Source organism: Dermatophagoides pteronyssinus, unplaced genomic scaffold (assembly GCF_027571235.1).
Source record: "Dermatophagoides pteronyssinus isolate colony J.1.1.1.1 unplaced genomic scaffold, Derpt_VIB-CSIC_2022.12 sq0004, whole genome shotgun sequence".
Taxonomy (NCBI): Eukaryota; Metazoa; Arthropoda; class Arachnida; order Sarcoptiformes; family Pyroglyphidae; genus Dermatophagoides; species Dermatophagoides pteronyssinus.
This window is the reverse complement of record NW_027461528.1, coordinates 1,139,851-1,151,702: the sequence shown is the minus strand read 5'-3', so window position 1 is coordinate 1,151,702 and position 11,852 is coordinate 1,139,851. Positions and strand designations below refer to the sequence as shown.

General features: G+C 28.5%; 4 protein-coding genes across 5 annotated transcripts; all 4 read right to left on the bottom strand.

Moving 5' to 3' along the window:
• Positions 1 to 285: 285 nt before the first annotated feature.
• On the bottom strand, positions 286 to 2,343 carry LOC113795027 (cholinesterase-like). Its single transcript, XM_027345200.2, has 3 exons — positions 2,137 to 2,343; positions 1,036 to 2,062; positions 286 to 971 (listed from the first exon to the last, which is right to left on the bottom strand). Exons 1-3 carry the CDS (start codon positions 2,291 to 2,293, stop codon positions 488 to 490), a joined length of 1,668 nt encoding a protein of 555 aa, XP_027201001.1. The 5' UTR covers positions 2,294 to 2,343; the 3' UTR covers positions 286 to 487.
• A 91-nt stretch (positions 2,344 to 2,434) lies between these two features.
• LOC142644918 (cholinesterase-like) lies at positions 2,435 to 4,303 on the bottom strand. The gene is made up of 3 exons (XM_075819687.1): positions 4,147 to 4,303; positions 3,025 to 4,051; positions 2,435 to 2,959 (listed from the first exon to the last, which is right to left on the bottom strand). Exons 1-3 carry the CDS (start codon positions 4,301 to 4,303, stop codon positions 2,482 to 2,484), a joined length of 1,662 nt encoding a protein of 553 aa, XP_075675802.1. The 3' UTR covers positions 2,435 to 2,481.
• Positions 4,304 to 4,491: 188 nt separating this feature from the next.
• LOC113795025 (cholinesterase-like) lies at positions 4,492 to 6,390 on the bottom strand. Its single transcript, XM_027345199.2, has 3 exons — positions 6,184 to 6,390; positions 5,065 to 6,103; positions 4,492 to 5,000 (listed from the first exon to the last, which is right to left on the bottom strand). Exons 1-3 carry the CDS (start codon positions 6,335 to 6,337, stop codon positions 4,523 to 4,525), a joined length of 1,671 nt encoding a protein of 556 aa, XP_027201000.2. The 5' UTR covers positions 6,338 to 6,390; the 3' UTR covers positions 4,492 to 4,522.
• Positions 6,391 to 6,697: 307 nt separating this feature from the next.
• Positions 6,698 to 11,583, bottom strand: Sec15 (exocyst complex component Sec15). 2 transcript variants are annotated; one of them, XM_027345198.2, is made up of 2 exons: positions 10,084 to 11,583; positions 6,698 to 9,452 (listed from the first exon to the last, which is right to left on the bottom strand). In XM_027345198.2, the coding sequence occupies exons 1-2, from the start codon at positions 10,812 to 10,814 to the stop codon at positions 6,947 to 6,949; spliced, it is 3,237 nt and encodes a 1,078-aa protein (XP_027200999.2). In that variant the 5' UTR covers positions 10,815 to 11,583; the 3' UTR covers positions 6,698 to 6,946. The 2 variants fall into 2 exon arrangements, with proteins under 2 accessions (XP_027200999.2, XP_027200998.2); XM_027345197.2 differs by lacking the exon at positions 10,084 to 11,583 and adding an exon at positions 9,555 to 10,001 and having other exon boundaries at positions 6,700 to 9,452.
• Between the last annotated feature and the right edge of the window lie 269 nt (positions 11,584 to 11,852).

Sequence of the window (11,852 nt, the reverse complement as noted above, 5' to 3'; positions counted from 1 at the left end):
TCATTAAGATCTTACTGGAAACAACAACAACAAAAATGTTATTGTCCATTTGATGTTGAATAAATGAATGTTATTTTTTTTGTTGTTGTTAATGTTCACATATTATCATCATTTATGCAACAATACCTACCTGAAGAAGAAGAAGAAGAAATGAAAAATGGGAAAAAGGTTTTTAGGTCATCAAAAAAAGAAAAAGGAAAAACTTTTTCTGTTTTCCATGTGAACTTATGGTTTGAACAAAAAACACACACAAATGGAAAAACATTTAATTCACATCATATGATAATCACAAACATTACTGATTTGGTCATTAATTTTATTAATTTTTCTCGCTGGACATTACAAACATTTGATGTCCATTCTGGGTTTATTTTATTTAATTCGCGAATAACATTGAAATCATTTTACGGAAATCAAATTGAATTTTTTCAAAAAAATTGCATGATTACGCCATCTGTTGGTGATTTAAAATATAAATATATTTTTTTCATTTAAAAATGTATGGTTTCCAAAATTTATCACATTTTTCTTCAAAATAATTTTCAATCATTTGATAATTATTTGGATCTAATGACATAAATGAAACATAATCATCATTGGTATAATTACTGTTGGTCATAGCCATTTTCCATTCAATCGGTTGATTTGGTTTGGATATTGTTGTCAACGAACCAGGATTACCATTTTTAGCAAATAAAGTCCATGCTTTTATCATATCATTACTTAATTTAATTTCTTGTTTTGTATATAAATGATGATTCAATGGAACATAAAAAAGATATATAACATCTTGTACATGACAAACACCTTGCCATTTTTGACAACTCCATGGACCATTTGATAATGGTAACATTAATCGATATGAATAGAAATGTTTCGTAAACGGTTTCATTGCTCGTGCATAATATTCACCAAATAAAATTGTTGGACAAACATTTTGATAATCACCAAGTATATCGGCTATAGTTAATCTTTTAAAAATTTTAAAGAATTTCAAATTTTTGAGAAAAAATTTAAGGATATTTTTTTGTTTACCTTAAATCATTTTGATTTGTTGATTTGTTTAGATTTTTTGAATAAAATTCTACCACTTTTTCAGCTGTTTGTTTAGATTCTTGAAATGCCATAACTAATAATCGTATGGCCATTTTTGTCATCGATAATGAAATATCATTAGCTTCTACTTCGGGAATATATTGTACAATAAAACCGGCTGCTTCATTTTTTGTTACGCCAAACATTAAATCTACTTGATTATTGGCTACTTTTAATGCTTCATTTGGTGAAATAGGTAATAAATCATCACCAAAAATCGGTATCATTAAACGTGAAAATGTCATTTCATCATTATAAACATTTAAAATCTGATTGATTGTACGATTACGAAGACAATCCAAAATATTTGGCTGATAACAATGTAAACGATGAGCAAAATCTAATGTTTTTTGCATGGCTAGATTTTTATTCCATGATCCATAATAGGAAAGAATTGCACCGGATTGAATGATTGCACGATGAAATAAACCATTGGCTAATGGTGAAAGAATTAATGCCGATACAGATAATGCACCTGCTGATTCACCAAATACTGTAACCATGTTTGGATCACCACCAAAATGACCAATATTATTCTGTACCCATTTAAGTGCTAAAATTTGATCATGTAATCCTTGATTTCCAGGGGAATCATCCGTACCAGCATAAAGAAAACCAAATGCACCAAGACGATAATTAATTGTAACAACAATAACTTTACCCATTGAAACCATATAGCTTGGATTATAAATATCATCAAATATTGAACCAACAATAAATGCACCACCATGTATCCAAACCATAACTGGTATTCGTTTATTGTTTGATATTTTTTCCGGTCGATATATACTTAGATAAAGACAATCTTCACTCATTGTTGGTTGAGAATTTTCTGGTGAATTATCCAAACCAGTAATGATTGTATAATTGCCTTGTTGTGGACAAACACTACGAAATTCAATAGCATCATATGTATCATTCCAATGATTTTGTAAAAATGTAGATTTTTCAAATCTTTTTGCTTGTCCTTTTAATGGAAAGATTGAAAGATTTTTGTTAGTTTTTCATTTGGTGATTTAAAAATAAAAAATTAAAATTTACCATAACGAATTCCTTGATAAACAAAGATCGAAGAATTATCCGTAAGTTTCGTTATAAAACCACGAACATTACCACGATCTGTTTGAATAATTGGTGCATATTCAATACAAAAAATTGTCGATTGAAAACACAGTATTATTATAATCAAATGTATCATTTTTCATTGCGAGTAACAAAAACAACACAAAGATACAAATAAACAATTTAAAAAAAATTGATATTTCTTTTTATAAATTTATCATCATTTTGTTGATGTTAAATAAATTAATTTATTATCAAATTGATGATAACAAAGTACTTGATCGATCGATCGATTGAAAATAAATAAAAAACAATGTTTATTTATTATTCTTTAAATAAAATTGGTTTCCAAAATTGATCACATTTAGTTTGGAAAAAATTTGTAATCATTTGATAATGATTTGAATCTAATCCCATCAATGAAACACTTTCGGAATTATCATTCGGATTGATTGCTTCTGTCCATTCAATTGTTTGATTATCATCCAAATTTTTCAATGAATTTGGATGTCCTGTCCATGCGAATTTTGTCCATGAATAAATCATATCATTACTTAATTGAATTTCTTGTTTTGTATATGTTTTAGGATCAATAGGAACATGAAATAGATAAATAATATCCTCAGCATGACAAACACCTTCCCAACCTTTACATCTAAATGGTCCACTCGAAAGCGGTAACATTAATCGATATGAATAAAATGTATTGATTGAAGAATTTAGACCACGTGAAAAATATTCACCAAATAACATTGTTGGACAGACCAAATGATAATCACCAAAAACATCAGCTATAATTATTCTGTAATTAAAAGAAGAAAAGAAATCTTTAAATTATTTTTAATCATCATCCAAACCAATGATTACCTAATATCATCGAAATTGGATTTTTCATTCAATTGTTTCATATAAAAATCAGTAATTTTTTTAGCAGTTGGATCTGATTTTTCAAACACCATCATCATCAACCATATTAATGCTTTAGCCTTTGATAATGTCATATTTGGATGTTTAATGTCCGGTTGGATTACTGAAAAAAATCGTTTAACAAAACTAGATCCTTCATTTCGATTTACACCAAACATAATGTCAATCGGATTGAATTGTTTTGTTTCCAATGCTTTGTTCGGTGGAATTGGCATCAATTTTTCACCATAGATAGGAATCATCAGACGGCCATTAAGTATATCATCTTTAGTTGCATCCAAAATATCTTCGACACTAGTGTTACGTAAACATTCAAGGATCGTTGTTGAATTAAATGGTTCTTCATAACAATTTAATCGTTGTGCTAAATGAATTGTTTTATTTAATGCCTCATTTTTTTCACATGATCCAAGATAGGCATTAGTTGCACCAGATTGCAGAATTGCTTTACCGAATAAACCTTTTGTTAATGGTGATAGAATTAATGCTGATATTGACATTGAACCAGCCGATTCACCAAATATAGTTACACGATTTGGATCACCACCAAAATGACCAATATTATTCTGTACCCATTTAAGTGCTAAAATTTGATCATGTAATCCTTGATTTCCGGGTGCATTATCCGTACCATCATAAAGAAAACCAAATGCACCAAGACGATAATTAATTGTAACAACGATAACTTTACCCATTGAAACCATATAGCTTGGATTATAAATATCATCAAATATAGAACCGGTTATAAATGAACCACCATGAATCCAAACCATAACTGGTAATTGTTTATTGTCAGATATTTTTTCCGGTCGATATATACTTAGATATAAACAATCTTCACTTATTGTATATGAATTTTTCTTTTTCTTTATATTCAGTTGTGGACATGAATCACGTTTTTCAATAGCATCATAAATTCCTTGCCATTTTTCAACAAATTTTGACTTTTCAAATCGTTTTGCTTGACCTTCATGCGAATAAAGGATCAGCGAGAAAAAATCATAAATATTCGGATGCCAGTTTTTCAACAAAAAAAAAAAAAAAAAAAAAAAACAAACTTACCATAACGAATTCCTTGATAAATATTGACAATACTATTATCGAGTAATTTAGATTGGAATCCACGAACTGAACCTGAATCAATTTGTATGACCGGTGCATATTCAATACTATACGCGATATGAAGTAAACTGATGACAAAAACCAATAAACGTAACATTTTGTTTTCGACATCAAAATAATAGCAAATGCAAATGGATTTTAATTGAAAAAAAAAATCATTGGAAGAATATCATCAAGTATTCGACATTTATTTTCTTCATTATTGAAGCATCATTGAACTTTGAACTTTAAATTTCGATAAAAAAAAATATATGTAACATTTAAATTAATAGTTTTAACGTAAAATCAAAATGAAAACAATTTTTATTTTTATTTATTATTCTTTAAATAAAATTGGTTTCCAAAATTGATCACATTTAGTTTGGAAAAAATTTGTAATCATTTGATAATGATTCGAATCTAATGACATAAATGATACACTTTCGGATTTATGTTTCTGATTGATTGCTTCCATCCATTCAACTGTTTGATTATCATCCAAATTTTTCAATGAATTTGGATGTCCAGTCCATGCAAATTTTGTCCATGAATAAATCATATCATTACTTAATTGAATTTCTTGTTTTGTATATGTATGTGGATCCATAGGAACATGAAATAGATAGACAACATCTTCACCATGACAAACACCTTCCCAACCTTTACAGCTAAGTGGTCCATTCGAAAGTGGTAATATTAATCGATATGAATAAAATGTATTGATCGATGAATTTAAACCACGTGAAAAATATTCACCAAATAACATTGTTGGACAAACAAGATGATAATCACCAAAAGCATCAGCTATAATTATTCTATAATCAAAAAGAAGAAAAAGAAATCTTAAAATTATTTTCAACCATCCAAACCAATTATTACCTAATATCATCCATATTGGATTTATCATTCAATTGTTTCATATAAAAATTGGTAATTTTTTGAGCAGTTTGATTGGATTTTTCAAACACCATCATCATTAACCATATTAATGCTTTGGCCTTTGATAATGTCATATTTGGATGTTTATTGTCCGGTTGGACTGCTGAAAAATATCGTTTAACAAAACTAGATCCTTCATTTCGATTTACACCGAACATAATGTCAATCGGATTGAATTGTTTTGTTTCCAATGCTTTGTTCGGTGGAATTGGCATCAATTTTTCACCATAGATAGGAATCATCAGACGGCCATTAAGTATATCATCTTTAGTTGCATCCAAAATATCTTCGACACTAGTGTTACGTAAACATTCAAGGATCGTTGTTGAATTAAATGGTTCTTCATAACAATTTAATCGTTGTGCTAAATGAATTGTTTTATTTAATGCCTCATTTTTTTCACATGATCCAAGATAGGCATTAGTTGCACCAGATTGTAAAATTGCTTTACCGAATAAACCTTTTGTTAATGGTGATAGAATTAATGCTGATATTGACATTGAACCAGCCGATTCACCAAATATAGTTACACGATTTGGATCACCACCAAAATGAACAATATTATTTTGTACCCATTTTAGTGCTAAAATTTGATCATGTAATCCTTGATTTCCGGGTGCATTATCCGTACCATCATAAAGAAAACCGAATGCACCAAGACGATAATTAATTGTAACAACGATAACTTTACCCATTGAAACCATATAGCTTGGATTATAAATATCATCAAATATAGAACCGGTAATGAATGCACCACCATGAATCCAAACCATAACAGGTAAATAAATTTTTGGTGAACGTTCCGGTTTATAAACGCTAAGATATAAACAATCTTCACTCATTGTATTTGAGTTTGAAATAATTGAATGATTTTTCATTTGTTTACCCGGTTGTGGACATGTATCACGTTGTTCAATAGCATCATAAATCCCTGACCATTTTTCAACAAATTTTGATTTTTCAAATCGTTTTGCTTCACCTTTTTTTGTTTGAAACAAGACGGGATTATAATCATCGATCAGAGAGAAAAAAAAATATTTTCGACAAAAACAAACTTACCATAACGAATTCCTTGATAAATATCAACAACACTATTATCGTTTAATTGTGATCGAAATCCACGTACTAAACCGGAATCGATTTGTATGACCGGTGCATATTCAACACCGGACACAGTATAAAAACTGATGACAATAATCAAAAAACGTAACATTGTTTGTTTCTTTTTCCAACATCAAATGAAATAACGCAAATGAAATGGATGATTTTTCGCCCATTCTTTTTATATATTTTGGATTTAAAGAGAAAAAAAAATTGAACATAAATTATCCTGCAAAAAAAGAAGAAGAAGAAGGGAAAAAAATTTTCTGAAACATCTTAGCAACCATAATATTTATGGATTATTGAAATGCAAATAAAAAAAACCCTTAGATCAATAAAAAAAAAACAAAATTTTTTGATTAACTTTTATTGATCTGATCTGATCTGATTAATTTAATTAAAATTTTTTAAATTTCAAATCAGTTTAAAAAAAAAAAAAAAAATTTATTCAAAATTTATAACAATTTTTTTTTTATTTGAAAAACAATGAATATTTAATAAAAGTGTTGGACAATTGGAGAAAAAAAAAGGAATGGAAAAAAAAAATTATAACATCATCATCTTGGATAAATCATTATTGGGATTAAATTAAAAAGGGAAGTAGTATATTATATCAGCATGTGGATCAATCAATCAATCATAAAGAAAATTGTTGTTGTTTTTTCCAAGGAGGGGTTAAATGAAAAGAAGAAAATCTGAATTGGCACCAAAAATTTGTTTTTTAATTATTTGCAACTATTAATTGTTTAAGCTTTTTCAATATTGTATCAATTTTATTTTTTTTATCTCGTTCATTTTTTGATAATGCTGAAAATATTGTTTTTTTATTATCACCACGTACTAATTTTTCTAATAATATTAATGCTGTTTGTGGATTAACTCTCAAATATCTGGATTCATTTTTACCATATTCAGCAAAATAAGTACTCCATGAATCAAATTCCATAAACAGATCCATTGTTTGTCTTAGTTCAGCAAAACATGATTGTAGTGCACCTTCTTCAAATTCTTTTACCGGTTCACTACCGGCAAACATTTCACATTGCATTAAATCAAGATTGAATTGTTGTAAAAAACCATGTGATATAGATTTAATATCATCTTCAAGCAGTATGTTTAATAAACGTGATGAAATAAATTTACATGCCGATAAACATGCAGTTTGTGCAACTTTTGATGGCAGATTTGTGAATGCTTCGAATGTTGATTTTAAAAATGCCATTAAATCAAGAATATAACTTGATGCTTTACCCGGTGAATCGGATAACATATAATTATATGTTGCAAGTGAAAAAAATTCTTCAATCTTATTATTTAATTGTATATAGATTTGTGATTCAGCTTCTGATCTTGAATCTTTAAACATTGTACGACCTTGTAATCTAGCCAAATGTGATTGTGATGATGGTTCAGATATTGATAATGAATATTTAAGACGATTTGATGATGTAAAATTATCGGATGATTTTTCTTTTGTATTTTTACGATGAATTAATTCCGAAATAAATACTTCTAATACAATGCTTGATTCTTCCAGATAATTTGTATTAATTGATATTTGTATCAATTGTAATAAGCCTAAATTTGGTTTTTTAATCAGACTAGAAAGTGAATCGCTTAATGTTCTTGTCAATAGAAGATTTGTTGATTTTCTTACAGTATCTTCTTTATCACTATCATTTAGATTTAAATCTTCAATAAATTTTAAACAAACAATAATAAATTCTTTAACTTTTTTATAAACATGTGGTACGAATGATGAAAATGGAAATCGTTTTGGAAACATATCCAATTTTTGCATAGTATCATCATTATCTTTAAACATTTCTAATTCTTCAGCATTCAAATCATTAAAATATTCATTAAATTCATGTTGATTATTCACCACTAGCGGATGATAAGTATCGGAATCGAAAATTTTTCGAAAGACTAGTGACCATTGTTTAAGAAGAATATCAGTATAAAGTTGCCGTAATTCGACCAATAATTTTATGATTGATTCAACTGAATAACCATAATTATGTGTAGTTTCACAGAATAACATTAACATATTTTTCATATATAACATTTGTTCGGAATCTTGACATAATGTAGCTTGAAAATGAATCGATTCAATTAATGATTTTATAATATCATTCCAATTTTCTTCAAGATATTCTTTCGTAACCAAACCATTCGAAGTGTTCAAAAGATGATCTTCAATGACAAAAAATCCAACAACACCGAATAGATAATTTTTAAAATTTTCACGATTAAATACATTGGTAATACTAGCTAATGATGATGGTGGAATTGAAAATGATTGTAAAATTAAACGTGCCTGTTGTTTACGTTGTTGACGATAATATGATTCAAATTGACCACGTGCACCAAGACAACCAAAAATATGTAAACAACGATAAACTGGGCTAAAATCAACTAAATCAGTTGCACTTAATTCTTCTTGTATCATCATATAATCATCTTCATTATCCGAATTAATACCATTATTATTATCATCATGGTTTAGATGATTTAAACCATTCATTTTATCACCATTCGTTCGAATGAAATTTGTTCCCAATTTTGAGCGATCAATATTTTTATCACGATTATTTGCCATCGATGAAATTGTTGTTGTTGTTGTCGATAGAATCATGGCAAAATCTTTTGATTTATAACGTATGGCCGTATTTTTCATTGCAATTTCACCAATTTTAAATGTTAATTGACGAATATTTTCAAGAAAATCTTTTAAATCTTTCATCGATTCTTTTTTAATTGTTTCACGTATTTTAGGTACACGTAAAAACATTGTTTGTGCAAAACGATATTTTTTAAATTTAGGCATATATAAACGTTCGAATTGTTCCAGGGTTTTCAATGCTGAATAATATTTTTTTTCATTCATTTGTTGATCAAGTTTAGAAAATGTATCCAACATTGGTAAACATTCCTGTAGATATTCGATTGCTGTTTTTGTATTGCATAAAACACGACGATATTTTATTAATTCATCTGCTTTTCGTTGAATATTTTCCGATGATTTCAACAGTTCATTATTAATTTGATTGATTTCAGTTTTTAAATCCTGTGCTTGTGGTCGAACTTTTAACAATTCATGTATACAATCAACAAATCCTTGATAATGACAATTACACATTCGTTCAATATCTTTATCATGATTCTTGATTCGCATATCAAGTTTTTCCATAAAACGATCATGTTCATCACCATCATATATTGCTCTGTTTGAAAAAAATGAGAACAAAAAACATTCAAGATTAGTTTTCCATCATCGTTTGATCAACAAAAAAAAAAAATCATTTTTCGACAAACAAAAAGAAAACCTTAAAACAAGCGCTATGGTACTAGCATCCGAAGATTCTAATTCCAATAACAGATGATCAAATTTTGTATCCGAACGAAATAATGGTTTGGAATTTGTATTCGATAATGATGATGATGATGATGTTTTCCTCGTAGTCGTCGTCGTCGACGACGTTGTTGTTGTTGCCGTAGTGTTTATCATCATTTTAATCAATCAAAATCAAAAGAAAAAATCGAATCAATTCACGAGGAAAATTTCAAAAAACGAAACCAATTCAGTTGAATAATTATAACTGTAAACTATCGTGTGTTTTGTGTTATAGATGTATCCATAGCATACAAGCACAGCAAAAATTGAGCAGGACATATAGTCATCATCACTATGTGTTGTGTATTTGGGATACCAAACCCAAATAACAGTAACAGAGCAACAATAACAAAACCAGGATTCAATGAGAAAATATCAGCTGATTTATTTTAATTTAGAACACGCGAGTTTGGCGTCGTAAACATTCAACAGAAAAAAATATCGATATTTTCAATACTAACCTTATTGTTGATCCTAATTGAAACACAGGATCCATTTCAATTTCAGCAATATACATATCGATACGACGTTCTTTAATTTCATATTCAAAATGATCATCAACATTATTATTTTGATTATTTAAATTATTTTGATGTTGTTGTTTTGTTTTTAATTTTAAATCTCTTAAATCATTGATTGAATGTGAAAGACCTTTTTGTCGTTGTTTACGTAATAAATTCATTTGATTCATATTCATTGAAATATTTATTGGTGAAAATAATGATTGTTGTTGTTGATGATCAATCTTTTCATTGTTTTTCATATTGACTAGATCTTTTTTTGGCTTAATTTGTCGTTGATTATCATTATTGTGATGCTGATGATTATTATTTATCGATTCTGATGTGGGGTGTTTCTCATTGACAACATTATTTGATAGCATTATTCGTTGTTGATTATTTTGATTTCGATAATGGTGATTATTGTAACGAGATGGTGAATCATTGATCGTTGTCGTTGGTGAATTATTATTATTATTTTGGATAAAATTTTTTGACAATCGAAATTGATTAATACGATTTGTTTGCGTTTGTAATGATGGACTATTATTATTATTGTTGTTATTGCTACCACCACCACCACCACCACCACGTATACTCCAACTACTTTTCGATAGAAATTTTTGATTCATTTTCAATAATGATGACATTTTTGTTGATGTTTGATGTTGATGGCGGTTTTTGTTGATCATTAACCAAACAAAACAACGATGATCAATTGATTTTTCTTCCCTGAGTGAATATGTTTATTTTCAAAATCAATCAATGTTTGTTGACGTTGTCAGAAATTTTCTGTTTATTTTTGGATTTTCTTTTCGTTTGTTTGTTTGTTTGGCCAGTTTTCCCCGATTTTTTTCTTTTTGTTGACGAAATCACAATGATGATGGTGATGAATGGATTCGATGATGATGATGATGAAAAAACGATGATGAAGATGAAGGAAAACGATGTTCAAAGTTTGTTTGTTTAGAGTTCGTAAATCCGTAAATGGCCACGAAGTTATTTGCCAAAAAAGAAAAATGTTTTTCTATCTCACTCTTTCATTCATTTTACTCAGAAAAGGAATGGATGAATGAAGAAAAACAAACGTTAACGAATGATTTTTAGCTTTATCGTTTACCACCACCACCACCACCGCCATCAACTACCACGGCTACAACGAAGACTACGACGATGATCCTGAATACCATCCATGTATGACAATAATAACAACCACCTTTGCTAAAAAAAATCGATAAGCAGCTGAAATCAACTTGTTTTTTATATTCGGCATTTTTTTCTTCTCACTTGCATCATCACCATTCATGCATGAATGTGTGTCCTGCTTATTTTCTTCGATGTTTTTTTTTTTCTTTTCTATTCGGTATATCCAGTTCATGGTAGTTTTTTTCCCAAAAAATGATCGAGAAAAAACAAAACAATGTTCAATGTAATCGATGCTAATTAATTTTTTATGCAAACAAAACCAACAACAGGTTTTTTCCCATCACACAGAATTTCAGGGGGGAAACAGATTCGAATTCAAAATACATTCGAATTATAATAATGTTTTAGTTTTTCCAAAAGATGGCGATACTAAATAACGGAATAAAAATAAAAGTCTCACATATGATTTTTTTTTTTTTTTTTTTTTTGGATTTTCATTCGCAAAAAATTGTTTTTTTTGTTGAATGAAAAGTCAGGAAAAGAGCGAGTCCATTTTATGACCAAATGTGAATCATCATTTGGAA

What these genes read in the sequence shown, in the direction of transcription:
- LOC113795025 (XM_027345199.2), bottom strand. Translation starts at nt 6,337, where the DNA reads ATGTTACGTTTTTTGATTATTGTCATCAGTTTTTATACTGTGTCCGGT. An exon ending in TTATCAAGGAATTCGTTATG is followed by an intron (nt 6,104 to 6,183) that starts GTAAGTTTGTTT and finishes AAACAAAAAAAG; the next exon opens with GTGAAGCAAAACGATTTGAA. An exon ending in TCCAATATGGATGATATTAG is followed by an intron (nt 5,001 to 5,064) that starts GTAATAATTGGT and finishes TTTTGATTATAG; the next exon opens with AATAATTATAGCTGATGCTT.
- Sec15 (XM_027345198.2), bottom strand. Translation starts at nt 10,814, where the DNA reads ATGATCAACAAAAACCGCCATCAACATCAAACATCAACAAAAATGTCA. An exon ending in CAATTAGGATCAACAATAAG is followed by an intron (nt 9,453 to 10,083) that starts GTTAGTATTGAA and finishes TTTTTCAAACAG; the next exon opens with AGCAATATATGATGGTGATG.
- LOC142644918 (XM_075819687.1), bottom strand. Translation starts at nt 4,303, where the DNA reads ATGTTACGTTTATTGGTTTTTGTCATCAGTTTACTTCATATCGCGTAT. An exon ending in TTATCAAGGAATTCGTTATG is followed by an intron (nt 4,052 to 4,146) that starts GTAAGTTTGTTT and finishes ATTCGCATGAAG; the next exon opens with GTCAAGCAAAACGATTTGAA. An exon ending in TCCAATTTCGATGATATTAG is followed by an intron (nt 2,960 to 3,024) that starts GTAATCATTGGT and finishes TTTTAATTACAG; the next exon opens with AATAATTATAGCTGATGTTT.
- LOC113795027 (XM_027345200.2), bottom strand. Translation starts at nt 2,293, where the DNA reads ATGATACATTTGATTATAATAATACTGTGTTTTCAATCGACAATTTTT. An exon ending in TTATCAAGGAATTCGTTATG is followed by an intron (nt 2,063 to 2,136) that starts GTAAATTTTAAT and finishes TTCCATTAAAAG; the next exon opens with GACAAGCAAAAAGATTTGAA. An exon ending in ACAAATCAAAATGATTTAAG is followed by an intron (nt 972 to 1,035) that starts GTAAACAAAAAA and finishes AATTTTTAAAAG; the next exon opens with ATTAACTATAGCCGATATAC.